This window comes from Haliotis rufescens, unplaced genomic scaffold (assembly GCF_023055435.1).
Source record: "Haliotis rufescens isolate VD_foot unplaced genomic scaffold, xgHalRufe1.0.p SCAF_6, whole genome shotgun sequence".
Lineage (NCBI taxonomy): Eukaryota > Metazoa > Mollusca > Gastropoda > Lepetellida > Haliotidae > Haliotis > Haliotis rufescens.
In genome coordinates, this window is record NW_025964334.1 from 44,325,826 (window position 1) to 44,347,335 (window position 21,510).

The 21,510-nt window shown below is 40.8% G+C and overlaps 1 protein-coding gene across 2 annotated transcripts in view; it reads left to right on the plus strand.

Annotated features, from left to right (window-relative positions):
* The window catches only part of LOC124120074 (soluble guanylate cyclase 88E-like), a 55,614-nt gene that overhangs the window by 20,260 nt on the left and 13,844 nt on the right, over positions 1-21,510 (plus strand). The window contains exons 2-3 of one of the 2 annotated variants that reach the window (XM_048386430.1): positions 16,510-16,546; positions 17,427-18,470. In XM_048386430.1, coding sequence (XP_048242387.1) covers positions 17,688-18,470 — 783 coding nt within the window. In that variant the 5' untranslated portion in view covers positions 16,510-16,546; positions 17,427-17,687. The remainder of the gene's footprint in view (positions 1-16,509; positions 16,547-17,426; positions 18,471-21,510) is intronic. The other variant, XM_046482811.2, reaches the window with a different exon arrangement.

Here is a 21,510-nt window from a genome sequence, read left to right on the forward strand (position 1 = left end):
ATTGTCTTGCAGGAGACGGGCACCCTTGGTCAGCATGCCACGCCTCTTAAGCTTGATAGCGTCCCGCAATTTCCGCAGCAGCGAAGCATAATAAGCTCCTGTAATTGTGGTACCCTTTGCCAAGAAATCCATCATCACTACTCCGTGCTGGTCCCAAAACACCGTGAGCATGACCTTGCCTGCAGAGGGTTGGACACGTGCCTTCTTTGGGGGTGGTGACTCCACATGCTTCCATTGCATCGACTGAACTTTAGTCTCAGGATCATAGTGATGGACCCATGTTTCATCCTGTGTGATAAGTTTGTCAAAAAGGTTTGCCTGTTTTTTTTGGCACATGTCCAAAAGAAGATCCTTTGAGCAATTGACTCGTTCCTGCTTTTGGAAAGGTGTGAGCAACCTGGGAATCCATCGTGCAGACACCTTATGCATGTTCAAATTGTCATGGATGATTTTTTCCACAGACCCCACACTGATCTTGACATCTTGTGCTAACTGGCGAACAGTTATACGTCGGTCTGCCAAAATGGCGGTCTCCACTTGATGGATAGTGTCCTCATCAATGGCTGAATGGGGGCGACCAGGAATGGCAGCTGTTTCCACAGATGTCCGACCACACTTGAACTGACGATGCCATTGTTTAACAACGTCATATGATGGGGCATCTTCCTCATAAGTTGCTTTCATTTCATCGAAAGTTTCTTTTGGTGTGCGACGTTTCAAATATAAAAACCTAATCACTGCTCGGTATTCTACTGGCTCCATTGTCACACCCTACTCGTTCATAACACCTGTAAAAGTGGTAAGATTAATAGTTCGGTGCTGCAAATTCAGACATAACCCATAGACACATGTATCATAACACATGTGAAATTTCAACCAAATATGATAACCCTAAGTGGTTTAGGGGAAATCTTTAATGAATACCCCTCGTAGCGCCCATGCCCGTCCTGCCCGGAGAGACTATTAATGATGAGAGAGCATACACCAATAATTGTTGAGAAAGAATTTCAGTGCACTTTGGAAACATATTGAAGCAATTAGATATTTTGGTTAAATGAAGAAACCGTTTGAAGTGGTGCCCACTATGACAGTACTAAATGTTACTGTCCTGAGTAAATAAACGGGAGTTTATTAGTCAGCCACGGAGGGTCCGGGTTAATCGTTATTGCAGATCATATAATGTTCTCAGTAAAGTTTATTGCGAACTTTAGTTACACTTATCTCGACAGAACTGTTTATTTCAAATTGACCGAGACTTAGGGGATTAAAGGTGTTTTCGAGTGGAGACTAATAATAATAAGTGCATTTATATTGCGCCAGATTCCATTCACCAAGTGGATGCTCATAGCGCTACACTATTATTACCCCGGTCAAAGTATCTGTGAGCACTCGATTTTCATTCGACTAGATGATGAAGCACTTGCCAAGCACACGGTTGTATGTGATATGTGTGATTTCATGAGTTTAGATGATATGGACATAGCAGTTAATACACACAAAGGTGTTAACGACTTCAATTTGTTTGCATAACCCTATCTGACCAGAATGACAATACCGTCCCTTAACTATGTTCGTTTCGCATTATCAATTTGACCCCTTGGCATTTTATATCATTGGAACATGTTCGATTAGTTAGTAGTATATAAATGTGCCCTTTGTGTAATTTCTCACCACAATCAATTCTTACCGCCGATCTTTTATCTTTAGGATTTAATCAACAGACCGTGCTAAGTAGCCTAGTTTCAAACAGAAAGTTGTCTGATCTATCATAATGATTACAGCAGCTGAAAACAATCCGGTAATTTACACTTTGTTTTTATGCAGTCAGCCATGATAGTCTTTTCCTTGGAAACTTTATCCAGTAACACTATTAAAGAGATGCATTTCTTTATGTATAATCAATATTCTATTTACATGACATTTTTCGGAGATATTACTGTTTCGCATACTATGAGTGACAGATCTAGTATATATAAAAGTGTCAGGTAATGTTCTTTCATCTTTCAATATCGTAAGCTTATGTCATTTTCCGGCGTCCGTCCATCCGCCCGTCAGTAACCTTCGCATATCCATGCTGTAGAAACTACCAGACTTCTGGAGCTCCAACTTTGTATGTCTGATCCCAGCTATTGTGTCCCTAAAACATAGATATGATTCCAATATGATGTGCAGAAATCATATTAAACGTATTTTATAAACCCAACAATATATGGAGATATACACCTTGTACCACTACCAGAACACGCTATAATTTAAGGATTGACTGTGTATTTGTGTCGGTTCATTGAGGTATGAATCGCAAAACCGATGTGCACACTGTATCATAACTTGACACGCCTACAGAGTCAGTAGCCAATCAACGGAGAGTATGCTCAAAAACAATGTTCATTGGACCTGTCAATTAAGACAAGAGGCGAGAAGAACTGCAACAGTCAGACTGTAACGAACCGGAAGAAATATGTCCGGGAGAAGGCGGCTGTTTCAAATAACATGGTCAGTTACCGCCAGATTCAAACAATACTTACCTGATTACGGTAAAACACAGTTGGAACAATGCTAGTTCGAAATGAAACCCGAAGACATGAAAGTTGAACCGAGGCGAGCGGGAAAAAAAGGCGAGCGAGCCCGCACGTTTGCTGTTTCATTTATTCTCGGCCTTCGGGTAGTTTGAATACGAATATGCATGAAAGTCGCTAAATGTCCTGTACATGACGATACACGTGAGCAGAAAGGGAATTCCCTCGACTGTGATATTAGTGGGATTCCCCGACATTCCGCAGAAATAAAAGTAGTGCGCCTCGGTGGGCGTGGTGTAGTTTTTTACATTCATTGGGAAATTAATGCTGTAACATGTGACCAATTCAGCTAATCAGAATGCAGGAATTTCAATGAACACAACGAAAATTTAATTATTCGGTATTATTCTGGAACTATGCTGGACTCTCATTGCCGGATAGTTAATAACTAAAAAGTATACTATAACAACGTTATATTGGCTTTATAATATATACTGAACCGCAATAGAAACGTCACCCCAAGTAACATTGCATGAAAAGTTGTCATTTAAATATCTGGGTATTTTTTGTCTAAGATTATAACATTTAACATTTCCTTGTCCGCAAAATGAAATTCGATGATAAAAAACAAAGCAGATGACAATGAAACCGATCGCCCAAACGCATCACGGCAACGGCCATGGCCATGGTAACCCGATGCACGTGAGTTCCGTGCAAATTGAAATGCACATGCGTTCCCCCATTTCTTGCCCTATAAACATCCACCCAGATCGGCTAACATTCGTTCGTTATTGAATTGCTACCACATGCCAAGATTGACAAGAAATCAGCGACACCAAGCCCTTGGACGATTGCAAACTGGACAAACCGCCCGGCAAGTAGCCAATGCATTTCAAGTCCACGTAAGGACCATATACAGGCTCCAGCAACGGTACCTGACCACCAACACTACAGACGACCGACAACGTAGTGGAAGACCTAGGGTCACTACCCGACGTCCGACCAAGGCCGACAACTGCAGCTGAACTGCGTCAGGCGTTCCTCAGAATGTGGGCTCAAGTGCCTATGGCCTTCATCAACCGTCTCATCCATTCCATGTATCGACGTTGCACGGCAGTCATCAATGCACATGTCGTACACACGAGATACTGACTTGTGATGCCATTTTCTCAGAGACTAGTGTTGTGTTTCACTTTAAGAACATTTGACACTTTAATTTCAACCTTGATGATCACTTTTGCCAAGTTTCATCTTTTTAATGTCTCAAAGTATGTTTACAGTGTTTGGACAAATAAGGTTTCTCATATATCTATCCATGGTGACGTTTCTTTTGCGATTCAGTATATATAGCATGTCTTTCATAACATGTCACAATTTCGGCATTCACACAAGATACAGAACGTATCACAGGTGTAGGCATTCACACAAGATACAGAACATGTCACAGGTGTAGACATTCACACAAGACACGGTACATGTCACAATTTAGGCATTCACACAAGATACAGAACATGTCACAGGTGTAGACATTCACACAAGATACAGAACATGTCACAGGTGTAGACATTCACACAAGATACAGAACGTATCACAGGTGTAGACATTCACACAAGATACAGTACATGTCACAGGTGTAGACATTCACACAAGACACGGTACATGTCACAGGTGTAGACATTCACACAAGATACAGAACATGTCACAGGTGTAGACATTCACACAAGACACGGTACATGTCACAATTTAGGCATTCACACAAGATACAGAACATGTCACAGGTGTAGACATTCACACAAGATACGGTACATGTCACAAGTGTAGGCATTCTGTATGACGGACAATCTTTTCCCGTCAATATTGTTAAGACAAACTTTGAATATGTTCTCAAATTTCAATTATTTCTATGTGTACGTCATGTGCTGGGAGTTCCTTGTCTCAGACAAAGGGACTTGTTGTACGGAATGCCATAGACATTCATTGTTGACTGACCTATATTTATCAAGTGAAATGTTGAGACATCGCTTAAAATTGTAGATGATATGCAGTATAGAATATGTTAAAATTGACGTACTTCCTACCAACAGACACTGGTGTCGGTTATCTGTACTTCAACTGAAGCATCGTGATACATGTCTTTGAGGTGCCCACGTCTAACTCTGGTTAATAATCACTGTCAAGCAGGGGTGGGCCTGAGGTGGGCCCTGGTTGATGTAAAAAGAACAAATATCGCAATCCTAATCAATGTTTTTCGGATTTAGATAATAGATTGCTCAATCCCAGTCAATGCTCAGCGAATGTATTAAACATATCACTCAATCCCAGTCACTATTGAGCGGATTTATTGAACATATCGCTCAACCCCTGTCACTGTTAAGCGGATTTATTAAACATATCGCTCAATCCAAGTCACTGTTAAGCAGATTTATTAAACATATCGCTCAATCCCAGTCACTGTTAAGCGGATTTATTAAACATATCGCTCAATCCCAGTCACTGTTAAGCGGATTTATTAAACATATCGCTCAATCCCAGTCACTGTTAAGCGGATTTATTACACATATCACTCAATCCCAGTCACTGTTAAGCGGATTTATTAAATAGTCTACTCAATCGCAGTCAATGTACTAAATAGATCCTTCAATCGCCGTCAATGTTTAGCAGATCTAATAAATAGATCACCAAATCCCTATCGATGTATCGCGAATCTTTAAGATAGTTTACTCAATGGCAGTCAATGTTTAGCAGATCTACTAAATAGATCACTCAATCCCAGTCAATGATAAGCAGGTCTTTGAAATAGATCATTCAATCCTAGTCAATCTTTAGCGGACCTGTAAACAAATAATTCAATTCATGTCAATGATTAGCGGATCTACAGAACAGATCATTCGATCAAAGTCGATGATTAGCGGATCCAAGAAGTGAGAAAAGATAATTCAATCACAACCAATGATTAGCGGATCTATAAAACAGATAATTCAATCCCTGTTCAGTGGCATTCTCAAGTTACAGTCATATAATACACTTCGTTCTCCCTCCTTCTCTTTATCATTAATCGACTTTCATTCGAAAATAAATTATCGATGTTTTGGTTGAATCAAATTACAAGATACTGCACTTTTTATGGACTAATTTTGTCGGCTGAAACAATCGATCACCGTCACCAGTAATGAAAGACTATTGCTTTGTTGTTCGCATCGTCGCACAAGGTCGTTTGACACACAGTTCTCATACATTCACGCTTCTGTAATCAATTAATATGGGCATAACAAACACACTTTTGAGACCAAGCTTTTACATTCTTTAATTCAAATATTCCCGTGTTCTGAGAGTAGCATTAATGTGAGAAGACAGATTATGTAAACGGGAGGTTGTGCAGGGGGACGTTATGGTGTGTTGTGTTAATCGCGCTAGGCAACAGGATAGCATAATGCCGACTTGCTGACGATATATCCTGAAATCTGCTGACCAGGAGATATTCTCAAAGAGACATCAACTGTCATCCGTCTGCTGAAAGGAACACAGATGAATCAATAGCAACACTAAGTGCAGCGTACCTGAACATTCAGTTCAACATCACCTATTGAAGTGCAGGTAAATATTACATAGTTTTAAGAGGTTCGCAACAAGCTGTTTGAAAAAGTTTTCCAGAATTATTTTAGGACTTTCTATTCACTTTTATAATAAGTGAAGGTGCAGATTTTAAAAATGCATTCACAACACAGCATAGACTTTATATTGATTGCCCCGTCAGGCACATTTTAGCGACTCTGAACGTCACTTTGTCCTCCGAAGAATGACTCACCTAAGCAGCAGAATATCGCTGCAGCGCTTCCACATGGGTATGCTGTTCCTTCGTTAGTTAATACGGAGGTTCGGTGATAAATATCGACAAACATCTTCTTCTCAATATTCATCTCAGAATTTAAACTTTAAGCTCTGATTGTTTATAAACGATGCATTAAGTACCAGTATCAAGTGTTCTGTATGTTACACGTTTTCCAAGTTATAAAATGTTAAAATAATTTATAAATATTAGATGCTAGGCGTGGTAAAATGAATTGGGCTAAACTTTCTGAAATTGAAGTTGTTATTGTTATAAAAAGGATGAGTTTTTCAGTGGGAAAATCAGTTTATTACCTGTATATATTCATTTGCCTCTGTGTTCCTGGCTAGAGCCCAATATATCTATCAATAGGGTTGGCAAACTTCCCAATCGCTGGGTTCAAACGCTGTGACTTATTCATTACTGAGGTCCATATTTGATGTAGAACCATATGTTGGTTATATCACTGTAAATGCGTTTCATATTGCTTTGTAGTAGTTCAGGTGTAGCTCACGCCACTTGAACACATAAACCTTTAGATATATAAATGCACCAAGCTAATTTAGATTTTGTGAAATGTGCTCCTTTGGATACTGTGAAAATGAATTAATTATAATTTTCCTTTTGATAAGTACTGACTATGAACAGTCGCGTAAAATCTATATTCCTGACAAAATGTTATATCAATCCTACTCAACACAAGTTCAACATGCTAATGTATGTTAATAATCCTGAGATCATAAGACATTTGGAGATGTTTTGTTTATGCAAACACTTGACTCAATCAGTCTGACCCTCATCAGGTCACTTCCCTCTTACAAATGTGTGACGTATCGAAGTCACATGATAAATCAAATATATATATTTTGACTGCTATGCCAGATGGTGACATCATATTTTAAACACAAATATGTATATATTGCCATGTCCAATACTGTCATTTTGCATGCAGAAATGTGATTTGATTTATCATGTGACTTCGATGCGTCACTCCTTTGTAAGAGGGATGTGATCTGATGAGGGTCAGAGTGACTGAGTATATATTGGGAGGTATTTGTGTTTTAAATAAGATGTTATCATCTGGCACAGCAGTCAAGATGGATTCCCGAGACAAAACATACGGGCCTTTCCCCAATGAATATAGTTTCCCCGACAACCTTATCCAAGTAATGATTACAGCCTAACTTGTATATGCTAGATTAGAACATGTGGTGTGAATCAGTGGTTTAAACCGCCGCACTTTGCTCTCCACATTTGCGTCCCTCTGTCGTACCAGGGTCCATTGATCATGGGATAAAATAACAGATTCGTCCTCATTATGATACCTGGAATTTTAGCACCGTATCTGTGTCGGTGGGTTTGAATATTGCCGACACTGCCCTGCCCTACATGTGGGTAACGTCCAGGGCCTGCATCACTTCGGGTTTTCCCCCCACATGTAACTGATACGCCGTGACGTAAAAGAAATACAGTTCAAAGCGAAGTTAAACCCAAATCGTAGACGTCTTGACTTGTCGTCCAAAAATTGTCATCTATAATGTCAATAATACTGTCTTCCACGGGGTGTCATTTATAACGTCAATACTCTCTTCAACGTGGTGTCATTTATAACGTCAATACTCTCTTCCACGTGGTGTCATTTATAACGTCAATACTCTTTTCCACGTAGTGTCATTTATAACGTCAATACTCTCTTCCACGTGGTGTCATTTATAATGTCAATACTCTCTTCCACGTGGTGTCATTTATAACTTCAATACTCTCTTCCACGTGGTGTCATTTATAACTTCAATACTCACTTCCACATGGTGTCATTGATAACGTCAATACTCTCTTCCACTTGGTGTCATTTATAACGTCGATACTTGTCTTCCATGAGGTGTCATTTATAATGTCGATACTTGTCTTCCATGAGGTGTAATCTTGAACGTCGATACTTGTCTTCCATGAGGTGTCATCTATAACGTTGATACTTGTCTTCCTTGAGGTGTCATTTATAATGTCGATACTTGTCTTCCATGAGGTGTCATTTATAACGTTGATACTTGTCTTCCATGAGGTGTAATCTTGAACGTCGATACTTGTCTTCCATGAGGTGTCATTTATAATGTCGATACTTGTCTTCCATGAGGTGTCATCTATAACGTTGATACTTGTCTTCCATGAGGTGTCATTTATAACGTCGATACTTGTCTTCCATGAGGTGTAATCTTGAACGTCGATACTTGTCTTCCATGAGGTGTCATTTATAACGTCGATACTTGTCTTCCATGAGGTGTCATTTATAATGTCGATACTTGTCTTCCATGAGGTGTCATCTATAACGTTGATACTTGTCTTCCATGAGGTGTCATTTATAACGTCGATACTTGTCTTCCATGAGGTGTAATCTTGAACGTCGATACTTGTCTTCCATGAGGTGTCATTTATAATGTCGATACTTGTCTTCCATGAGGTGTCATCTATAACGTTGATACTTGTCTTCCATGAGGTGTCATCTATAATGTCGATACTTGTCTTCCATGAGGTGTAATATTGAACGTCGATACTTGTCTTCCATGAGGTGTCATCTATAACGTTGATACTTGTCTTCCATGAGGTGTCATCTATAACGTTGATACTTGTCTTCCATGAGGTGTCATTTATATGTCGATACTTGTCTTCCACGTGGTGTCATTTATAATGTCGATACTTGTCTTCCACAAGGTGTCATCTATAACGTCGATACTTGTCTTCCATGAGGTGTCATCTATAACGTTGATACTTGTCTTCCATGAGGTGTCATTTATAATGTCGATACTTGTCTTCCACGTGGTGTCATTTATAACGTCAATACTCTCTTCAACGTGGTGTCATTTATAACGTCAATACTCTCTTCCACGTGGTGTCATTTATAACGTCAATACTCTCTTCCACGTGGTGTCATTTATAACGTCAATACTCTCTTCCACGTGGTGTCATTTATAACGTCAATACTCACTTCCACGTGGTGTCATTTATAACGTCAATACTCACTTCCATGAGGTGTCATCTATAACGTCGATACTTGTCTTCCATGAGGTGTAATCTTGAACGTCGATACTTGTCTTCCATGAGGTGTCATTTATAATGTCGATACTTGTCTTCCATGAGGTGTCATCTATAACGTTGATACTTGTCTTCCATGAGGTGTCATCTATAACGTCGATACTTGTCTTCCATGAGGTGTAATATTGAACGTCGATACTTGTCTTCCATGAGGTGTCATCTATAACGTTGATACTTGTCTTCCATGAGGTGTCATCTATAACGTTGATACTTGTCTTCCATGAGGTGTAATCTATAACGTTGATACTTGTCTTCCATGAGGTGTCATCTATAACATCGATACTTGACTTCCAAGAGGTGTCATGTATGACGTCGATACTTGTCTTCCACGAGGTGTCATCTATAACATCGATACTTGTCTTCCACAAGGTGTCATCTATAATGTCGATATTGTCTTCCACGAGGTGTCACAATAACATCGATATTTGTCTTCCATGGGGTGTTGTTTATAACGTCAATATTTGTCTCCCACGACGTGTCATTTATTACGTCGATATTTGTCTTCCACAGGGTGTCGTTTAGAACATCGATACTTGTCTTTCACGAGGTGTCATCTATAACGTCGATACTTGTCTGCCACGAGCTGTCATTTATAATGTCGATACTTGACTTCCACGAGGTGTCATTTAAAACGTCAATACTTGACTTCCACAAGGTGCAATTTTAACGTTGATACTTGTATTCCATGAGCTATCATTTATAACGTCAATACTTGTCTTCCACGAGGTGTCATTTATAACGTCGATATGTGTCTTCCAAGAAGTGTCATTTAAAACATCAATACTTGCCTTCCACGAGGAGTCATTTATAACATCGACACTTGTCTTCCACGAGGTGTGATCTATAACATCGATATTTGTCTTCCACGAGGTGTCATCTATAACATCGATACTTGTCTCCCACAATGTGTCATCTATAATGTCGATATTGTCTTCCACGAGGTGTCACAATAACATCGTTATTTGTTTTCAATGGGGTGTTGTTTATAACGTCAATATTCGTCTCCCACGACGTGTCATTTATTACGTCGATATTTGTCTTCCACAGAGTGTCGTTTAGAACATCGATACTTGTCTTCCACAAGGTGTCATTTATAACGTCGATATGTGTCTTCCAAGAAGTGTCATATAAAACGTCAATACTTGCCTTCCACAAGGAGTCATTTATAACGTCGATACTTGTCTTCCACGAGGTGTCATCTATAACATCGATACTTGTCTCCAACAAGGTGTCATCTATAACATCGATATTTGTCTTCCATGGGGTGTTGTTTATAACGTCAATATTTGTCTCCCACGACGTGTCATTTATAACGCGGATACTTGACTTCCACGAGGTGTCATTTATAACGTCGATACGTGTCTTCCACGGGGTGTCATTTATAACGTCGAAACTTGATTTCCACGATGTGTCATTTATAACGCGGATACTTGTCTTCAACGAGATTTCATTTATAACTTCGATACTTGTCTTCCACGAGGTGTTGTTTATAACGTCAATACTTGTGTTCCACGAGGTGATTTATAACGTCGATACTTGACTTCCACGAGGTGTCATTTATAACTTCGAAACTTGTCTTCCGGGAGATGTCACAATAACGTCGATACTTGTCTTGTCGTACGACACATCCACGCATACATTATGACAAACAAATATGACGTGCATGAAGTACAGTGGATAATAATATATTCATTGATATATGGGTGTGTCCCAAATCTGTACTAATGAAGCATGTTGGTTTCAGTTTCCCAATGCTGTCTTGTGTCAGTTGGTCATGAACAGTTTGAGAAGATTTCTGTATTTTCAGGAGAACGCGAAGTGACGGGATGTGTTTGCAGATGTTGCAGTCGTGAAGTAGAGCGGACCTCCCGTTGCACCGTACATATCATGGTAGCATCACTACGGCATAACTTGCTTCATAATCATGTACACTTCACATGCCATAAAGTGCTTGCCTCGAGTGATTACCTCTACAATCTTCCCATATCTCCTGCAAATACACCCTCATTGTCTTTGCACTTGCATTCTACCAAGATTTCTAAACATAGACGCGCGCCCCAGATTCCGTGGAACACGGTTTTGCAATTATCCGCTTTTTCTTTTATTGGAGGAAGAACTCCCTGTGAATGTTGTGCATTGTGTAACCGGGCCTACGTGAGTCCCTCCCCCACTGTAGCCGCCTCGATACCATCCAAGACGCCCCTCTGTCAACTTATCAAGATAAAATTTCTTGGTATGAATGCATCCATTTATCGGATGATTCCAGAAACAGCTGATTTTATATTTATAGTCGTTTGAGTACACAGACGTGTGTCTGGAGGCTGACAGCCCGGGGGTGAGCAGCCTGCCTGGGCACCGTGACATCGCCTTTGTCGGTTGATCAACGGGATTGCTTGGATGGGATCGCCTTTCAAAGAACGGCAGCTAAGGATTGTTTACAGGTTATCTTCAATGTAATCAAGTGTAATATGAAGGTCACGAGTGTCAATGATCTCCGCGATATTGTGTACGTAGCTAGGGCAGTCGTATGTATGAACGATCATGAAACAATGTGAAACGTACACGCGCTGTACCGCGATGTAACTACTAAAGCTTGTACGTGTGATTAATAACGTCTTCCACTACAACATAACTGAAGTAATGAGTGTCTGGCCACCTCAGTGTATATTTAAGTTATGAGAACGATTGTGATCATTGCTTTGTCGGCACCATCTCCTTGATCGAGGATTCACCTAAGAACATGTAATTAACGTCAACGACCCACACAAACGTAACACACTGCTGTATAACTCGTACACACTCAACCATGTCATGAAGATATCAATATATTATCTGTAACCTGAAACAGAGACCATACTATTATATGGTCTCTGCCTGAAATCATTAAATATGCAATACGTGGTTTGCTTCGATAAGGCATGGGCTCTGGCGTTATTCCCAAATACCACATGTGCAATGAATGAAGGCGATTGTTTTGAGGCTTCACACAAAACATTGCCAGCAAGTCTTAACCGATCGCAGGAGACAGAAACTGATAGACTACATGAGTGATACCTCGATCTCATGCAAAATACGACTTTAGCCTTTTTAGCATAGCTTTCATCGTCAGTGTGAACTTATGTTATGAGCCTTTGACCGTCCGTCCGTTGGCAATGAAACTTATAACCACATTGCTCCTAATCTACTGTACATTATTTTCACATAATGTGTTGCACATAGCTACAACAAAAACTAAAACATGGCCGCTCTATTTTGTGAAACATTAAGCCCTAATATCCCTAGGAACTACAGGAAACTAGTCCCGAAATATACCTGACTGACAGTGGAGGGAAACCCCAGAGTATATGATCCATGCAAGGGAGCATCTTAACGTGATTACATAACATCCTCCCAAGCAGGCTGTCACGTCTATGTTCGTGAGTCGCTCCCTGCAAGACGATTGTGATTGGTCTGTATTCATTGTGCTGCAGCTGGTTCACGGCCGAGTGCGTCCTGCCATCTGTTGTTCGCCTCATCATGCAACATCGAGTAGAGTCCGGATATTGGGTACGGTAGGACACAAGTCTAATGGGCTGTGTGGGCTGATCAGGGAATGGGCTCGGAAAATAATGTCCAACATTTACGTTAATTTGTATTTATTTGCAAATACCTGCTGATATTCATTCGTAGACATAGGTCTTGTGTTACTTGGATGAAGGGTAAATCACGGGGAGTAAATGTAGTGATAAAATTGAAACGCTAGCATTACATAGAGTAAAAGACGTAACACCCTCTACACATTCGGCCAGTGACGGATCCCTCTAACGTCATATATATATAATCAGTCGGTCAGTCACGGATCCCTCTAACGTCATATATATATACAGTCGGTCAGTCACGGATCCCTCTAACGTCATATATATATATATATACACAGACGGTCAGTCTCTAACTCTTTATGTAGTCTCTCAGTCGGGGAACTAACTGATTTAGGACATGATGTTTGTATCAAGCATGAATGAAATCAAGTCGGTTTTCCCTCAATGAATAACGATACCGGACAAGAGTGTTCACTCGCCCTCACGATGAACCTTGTCCAACAGTAGTTTAAGTATATGCATTGAGGTAACCAATGTCTCCTCCACCTGAAGAACCTGACCGATGGGAGATGGGATGCTATGTGTTACAATGCTTCCCCACTGGACACTGGAGGTAGCTGCTTTGCTATAATCCGATATAGATTTGCACTGTCCTGTAAGATCCTGTAATCATCTGCCTGACGCAGAGCTCTAATGGCCAAGATATTCCTCATAGTTGCTATTGATACTGGTCATTACAATCTCCACGACAGATCAGACATCGGAGATAATTTAGGAATGATAATCTCAATAATCGACTTTTTCCAACAGTCGTGGACATTATTAGTGAAGTAACTTGATATCGCGTGAGACGAATCACTTGTTCATTCTGTTTCTTGTTCCGCGATGGCTAAAGTGATGTGAATAATTCTTGATGGTAATAAAGACGCTGGAGTGCCTGGTTATGTTAGCGATTGACGTTAAAGTGGTATAAACGCCGTGGGCAGACCCGACGTTGACGATTATTATAGGAAGACGTCACGTGTCATTACCTACACATAACGTTGTCTATTGAACAACGCCCATGTTGATAACGTTGCCAGTTAAAGTTTAGCCTGGTCCTAATGCTGCAATCATCGTCAAAGTAAATTACTTTCGGATATTTCCGTCCTTCTGGCCCGGATATGGCCGGCTGTCACAGAGGGCTGGGAGAGAGAGCTGGTGAGGCCCGGATGTGAGGATCAGAGTCGCGACCAGGAGTGCCCTGGTCTCACGCTAGATGGCGATCAATACCGCACTCTCGGTTTGTTGTGTATATCGACAAAACATGTGCTTTCTTAAATGTTCACTCATACATTTTTTAGTAGATCCCCAGGTGAACTTGTTCTACCTGTATTGCTCTAATATGAGTTAATTAAATCACATAGAGACCCGTTCCCCTGTGTTGGAGGATGAGGTCAGCTCTATAATGACAGTGTCCTTGCGACCATGTCCTCACAACCATTGTTGTGTCAGACAGGTTTGCTGTTGCCTTGTATAAGGTCAGTGAAGAGTTCACTCATGTTGTATTTGTTGTGTCAGACAGGTTTGCTGTTGCCTTGTATATGGTCAGTGAAGAGTTCACTCATGTTGTATGTGTTGTGTCAGACAGGTTTGCTGCAGCTGTTGCCTTGTATATGGTCAGTGAAGAGTTCACTCATGTTGTATTTGTTGTGTCAGACAGGTTTGCTGCAGCTGTTGCCTTGTATATGGTCAGAGAAGAGTTCACTCAAGTTGTATTTGTTGTGTCAGACAGGTTTGCTGTTGCCTTGTATAAGGTCAGTGAAGAGTTCACTCATGTTGTATTTGTTGTGTCAGACAGGTTTGCTGTTGCCTTGTATAAGGTCAGTGAAGAGTTCACTCATGTTGTATGTGTTGTGTCAGACAGGTTTGCTGCAGCTGTTGCCTTGTATATGGTCAGTGAAGAGTTCACTCATGTTGTATTTGTTGTGTCAGACAGGTTTGCTGCAGCTGTTGCCTTGTATATGGTCAGAGAAGAGTTCGCTCAAGTTGTATTTGTTGTGTCAGACAGGTTTGCTGTTGCCTTGTAATGGCCAGTGAAGAGTTCACTCATGTTGTATTTGTTGTGTCAGACAGGTTTGCTGTTGCCTTGTATAAGGTCAGTGAAGAGTTCACTCATGTTGTATTTGTTGTGTCAGACAGGTTTGCTGTTGCCTTGTATAAGGTCAGTGAAGAGTTCACTCATGTTGTATTTGTTGTGTCAGACAGGTTTGCTGTTGCCTTGTATAAGGTCAGTGAAGAGTTCACTCATGTTGTATTTGTGTCAATATACAGTACTCTATACAGCGTGCCGTTGATACACCAACACAGTCACAGGTCAGTGTATGTACACTATACAGCGTGCTGTTGATACACCCACACAGTCACAGGTCAGTGTATGTACTCCACACAGCGTGCTGTTGATACATCCGCACAGTCACAGGTCAGTGTATGTACTCCACACAGCGTGCTGTTGATACATCCGCACAGTCACAGGTCAGTGTATGTACTCTATACAGCGTGCTGTTGATACACCCACACAGTCACAGGTCAGTGTATGTACTCCACACAGCGTGCTGTTGATACATCCGCACAGTCACAGGTCAGTGTATGTACTCCACACAGCGTGCTGTTGATACATCCGCACAGTCACAGGTCAGTGTTTGTACTCCACACAGCGTGCTGTTGATACACCAACACAGTCACAGGTCATTACATGTACTCTATACAGCGTGCTGTTGATACACCAACACATTTACAGGTCAGTGTATGTACTCTATACAGCGTGCTGTTGATACACCTACACAGTCACAGGTCATTACATGTACTCTATACAGCGTGCTGTTGATACACCAACACATTTACAGGTCAGTGTATGTACTCTATACAGCGTGCTGTTGATACATCCGCACAGTCACAGGTCAGTGTATGTACTCTATACAGCGTGCTGTTGATACACCAACACAGTCACAGGTCATTACATGTACTCTATACAGCGTGCTGTTGATACACCAACACATTTACAGGTCAGTGTATGTACTCTATACAGCGTGCTGTTGATACACCCACACAGTCACAGGTCATTACATGTACTCTATACAGCGTGCTGTTGATACACCAACACAGTCACAGGTCATTACATGAACTCTATACAGCGTGCTGTTGATACACCAACACAGTCACAGGTCAGTGTATGTACTCTATACAGCGTGCTGTTGATACACCCACACAGTCACAGGTCAGTGTATGTACTCTATACAGCGTGCTGTTGATACACCCACACAGTCACAGGTCAGTGTATGTACTCTATACAGCGAGCTGTTGATACACCCACACAGTCACAGGTCAGTGTATGTACTCCACACAGCGAGTTGTTGATACACCCACACAGTCACAGGTCAGTGTTTGTACTCCACACAACGAGCTGTTGATTCATTAACACTATGTTATCCCACTGCAATTTACACTGTGCCATATATTTCAGAACACATGTTCCATATCTACCGAACACCAAGAAGAACGTAAGTAAATAAGGTGTTGTATCTGCCATTCTCAATTGAAATGTCATCAACATCTGCTTACTGTGCAGTACCATGCAGTACACTTAACCCAATCTGTTGGTTCACATTTGACCAGGGATGAAGGGTATCAATAATTATTGTTTTGACGAAGTTTCGTCTTCGGTTATCGGCTAGAGGCCGATATTTTACATCTGCTTCATCCCTCAGCGTGACACGCGGACAAGGTCCCTTTGATTTGTTTGTTTGTTGTTTACCGGCGTACTCAGCAATAATCCAGCTACACGACGTCGGTCCGTAAATGATCGAGTCTGCACTAGACATAATCCAGTGCTTGACATCATGAGCATCGATCTACGCAACTGGGATACGATGACATGCATCAAGCCAGTCAGCGAGCCTGACCACCCGATCCCGTTCGTTGCCTCCTAAGACAAGTATTGGTTGCTGAAGACCACTTCTAACCCGGATCTTTACGAGATCAAGGTCCTTTTAAAATTGCTTATAACATGAGAACAAGTACAGGTATAAAAATATACTTTCGAAAATGTGATTTACTTCCAGACGTCATCAGTTGAATGTTGTGAGGCAGTCAATGTGACCGTGCAGTCTGTCCTGACATTTCTGGGCACAGTATCCATGCACGCCAGGATATGGGTCATGTAAAATATTACATCATTTGATATTGATACCTGTTTGATTTATCTTTTTTATAGCGAATGTTTATGGTAACAGGAAGTAACCGACATTTCAGTTGTGTGGTTAAACGTAGCACAGATTAAATCATATCACTGGGTTACCACAACATGTGCGATATCTGGCTGATGTAAGTCAATGTAGGGTCACAGTATTGCACACTCAGATGACCAATTCTCTTTTTCAGGAGTCTCTAGAGGACAGCTGCTGCAATCGATATCTTAGGGCCCTTCTCACTTCACGGAAATCAAAAGAGCAAATCAATGTTAGCGACATAATCACGTCGAGCCAAGCTTGTATCAATCAAGCAAAGTTATGTGCCCCAGTTGAAGACTTCAACACAATCACACCGACAGGGACCAACTGCTGAACCAATAGTTGATCTTGTTCACGCCTAAAGAACTCCTCGACCAAGGCCCCTCTGGTGGTGTGACGCTCCTACCCCATCATGTACGGGTTGTTGCTGGAGTCTATTGTGGAGTTCCTGCGTCAGGAGTACGGCGAGGCTGTGTGGACGGAGATCAGGCACAGGGGGGACTTCACCCATTCTAGTTTCGCCACACACGACATCTATAGTGAAAACCTAATCCCAAATATAGCCCGTATCGCTTCAGAAATCACTGGTGAATCGGTAGATTCTCTCATGGATTCGTTTGGTGTTACTTTTGTGTCCTTCGTGGGCCAGTATGGCTATGACAGGATTCTTAAAGTACTAGGACGACATATGAGAGATTTTCTAAACGGCTTAGATAATCTACACGAGTATTTGAGATTCAGTTACTCTAAACTGAAGCCCCCGTCCTTCTTCTGTGAGAACGAGAACAAGTCTGGCCTGACCCTTCACTACCGCAGCAGGAGGAAGGGCTTCTTGCACTACGTGAAGGGGCAGATCAGGCAGGTGGGGAAGGTATTCTACAACACAAAGGTGGAAATATATGTTATATCGGAAGAAATTGTACATAACAGAGTACATGTTATTTTTAGACTCATCTTTGACAACACTGCATATCGTGAGTTGCTAAAATCTACAGATGACAACCTCGTGGACAACATCCCGCTACGATCTGAAGTTCTGTTTGAACTGTTCCCCTTCAACATTGTGTTCGGGCGTAACATGGGTATTCGTAGTACTGGATCTGGCCTAGGAGCGGTCATGAGAGTAGTGGTCGGGAAGTGCCTGACTGCAGTCTTTGGTCTTCGGCGGCCACTAGTGGACTTCACGTGGCAAAGCGTAAGTACCGTTATACTTAATGACCATACGAATGCATAGGAAATAATGTTTCTCAATCTCTAAATTATTGTCATAACACTGTCGGTTGTTTGTGTTATCAGATCGTTATCACTCTTACCGAATCAAAAACACTTTCAGTTCTTCAAAACAATGTAAACCACACATAGGTGTGTATACCTCACTGTGATATGTATATCTCATCATGCTGTGTAAACCTCACCCTGATATGTATCCCTTACCTTGATATGTTTTCCTCACCTAGATATGTATAGCTCACTCTGCTGTGCATACCTCACATAAATATCTATAACTCAACCTGATATGTATATCTCACCCTGCTGTATACCTCACTCTGATATGTATGCCTTACCTTGATAAATATACCTCACCCTGCTGTGTATACCTTACCTAGATATGTATACTTCACCTAGACATGTATACCTCACCCTGATATGTATACCCCACCTACATATCTAAACCTCACCTAGATACATATATACCTCACTGTGATATGTAAACCTCACCTAGATATGTATACCTCACCTAGATATGTATACCTCACCATGTTATGTATACCGCACCCTGCTTGTGTATACCTTATCAAGAGCTGGATACCTGACCTTGATATGTATATCTGTATAAATCACACTGATACGCGTACAAAACCTAGACATGTATATCTCACCTAGATATGTATATCTCACCTAGATATGTATATCTCACCTAGATATGTATATCTCACCTAGACATGTATATCTCACCTAGATATGTATACCTCGCCTAGATATGTATACCTCACCTAGATATGTATACCTCACCTAGATATGTATACCTAACCTAGATATGTATATCTCACCTAGATATGTATACCTCGCCTAGATATGTATACCTAACCTAGACATGTATATCTCACCTAGATATGTATACCTCGCCTAGATATGTATACCTCATGTAGATATGTATATCTCACCTTGATTATATATCTCACCTAGATATGTATACCTCACCTAGATATGTATACCTCACCATGTTATGTATATCTCCCCCTGCTTGTGTATATCTCACCAAGATCTGGATACCTGACTTAAATATTTTTATCTGTATAAATCACACTGATACGTGTACCTAACCTAGACATATATCTCTCACCTAAATATGTATACCTCACCTAGATATGTATATTTCACCTAGATATGTATATCTCACCTAGATATGTATACCTCACGAAGATCTGGATAGCTGACCTTCATCTGATACCACACCTAGATATGTATACCTCACCTAGACATGTATACCTCACCTAGATTTGTATACCTCACCTAGAAATGTATACCTCACCCTGATATGTATACCTCACCAAGATTTGGATACCTCACCTAGATATGTATACCTCACCTAGATATGTATACCTCACCTAGATATGTATACCTCACCATGTTATGTATATCTCCCCCTGCTTGTGTAAATCTCACCAAGATCTGGATACCTGACCTAAATATGTTTATCTGTATAAATCACACTGATACGTGTACCTAACCTAGACATATATATCTCACCTAGATATGAATACCTCGCCTAGATATGTATACCTCACCTAGATATGTATATTTCACCTAGATATGTATATCTCACCTAGATATGTATATTTCACCTAGATATGTATATCTCACCTAGATATGTATACCTCACACTGATCCGTGTACCTAGCCTAGACATGTATATCTCACCTAGATATGTATACCTCACCTAGACATGTATATCTCACCTAGATATGTATACCTCACCTAGATATGTATACCTCACCTAGACATGTATATCTCACCTAGATATGTATACCTCACCTAGACATGTATATCTCACCTAGATATGTATACCTCAGCTAGATATGTATACCTCACCAAGATCTGGATACCTGACCTTGATATATATACCTCACCTAGATATGTATATCTGACCTAGATATGTATACCTCACCCAGAAAAGTATTCCCCACCCCTTGTTCTTTTCATGCCTCGTCTAGGTATGTATACCTAACCTAGATATGTATACCTCACCTAGATATGTATACCTAACCTAGATATGTATACCTCACCTAGATATGTATACCTCACTCTGATATGTATACCTCACCCAGATAAGTATACCCCACCCCTTGTTCTTTTCATACCTCGTCTAGATATGTATACCTAACCTAGATATGTATACCTCGCATAGATATGTATACCTCACCTAGATATGTATATTTCACCTAGATATGTATACCTCACCTAGATATGTATACCTTACCTAGATATGTATACCTCACCTAGATATTTATACCTCACCCTGATATGTATACCCACCCTGCTATGAATACCTAACGTTGTAATAATTATTGGTTCCACAAAATTTCACATGTCGGCTGATGTGCTTGGCTAACCCTCACAGACACAGCTAAACCTTCGGCACTCATATATGGTTGATGAGTTCGACTGAATCTACATTTAGACATTACGGAACAAATGGTCATCAAATTGAGAGTTTCCGACAACAAATGAGGCAATAAACAGTTTTTCTCCATGGTGACAGACAATATACAAGCAATATGTGCCTTCACCGTTCAGCCTCGTCATGTAGTTATGGAGCGAAACTCAGCATTGTACATCTGTAGGTTCTAGAGATAAACGGCATATAAAATCAGTTAGGTGCCTTTATTACACCTAACTCTGAAACATAACAACAAATGGAACCCTAAAGTAACGTATCTAGTAGGGGATTACATGAATCGATTTCCAATAAGATGTCACACTTTCTATTTGATGGGACAATTACATTCGCTAGTAATGATGTAACCGACACCTCGACTTGCATTGTAGCTCAATTATCGGCCAGTGAGAGATTATAAGATTACTTTAAATACCTTTGCTTGCCATTCAACTATTAACATGAGAAATGCGTCAGGCAGGGAAACGTGGGATTTGCTGACCCTTGTATCAAGTACGGTTGAGCCGATAGTGTGTGCCTTTGGCAGGTGTTGTCTGTACAATGTCTGGTGCTATGT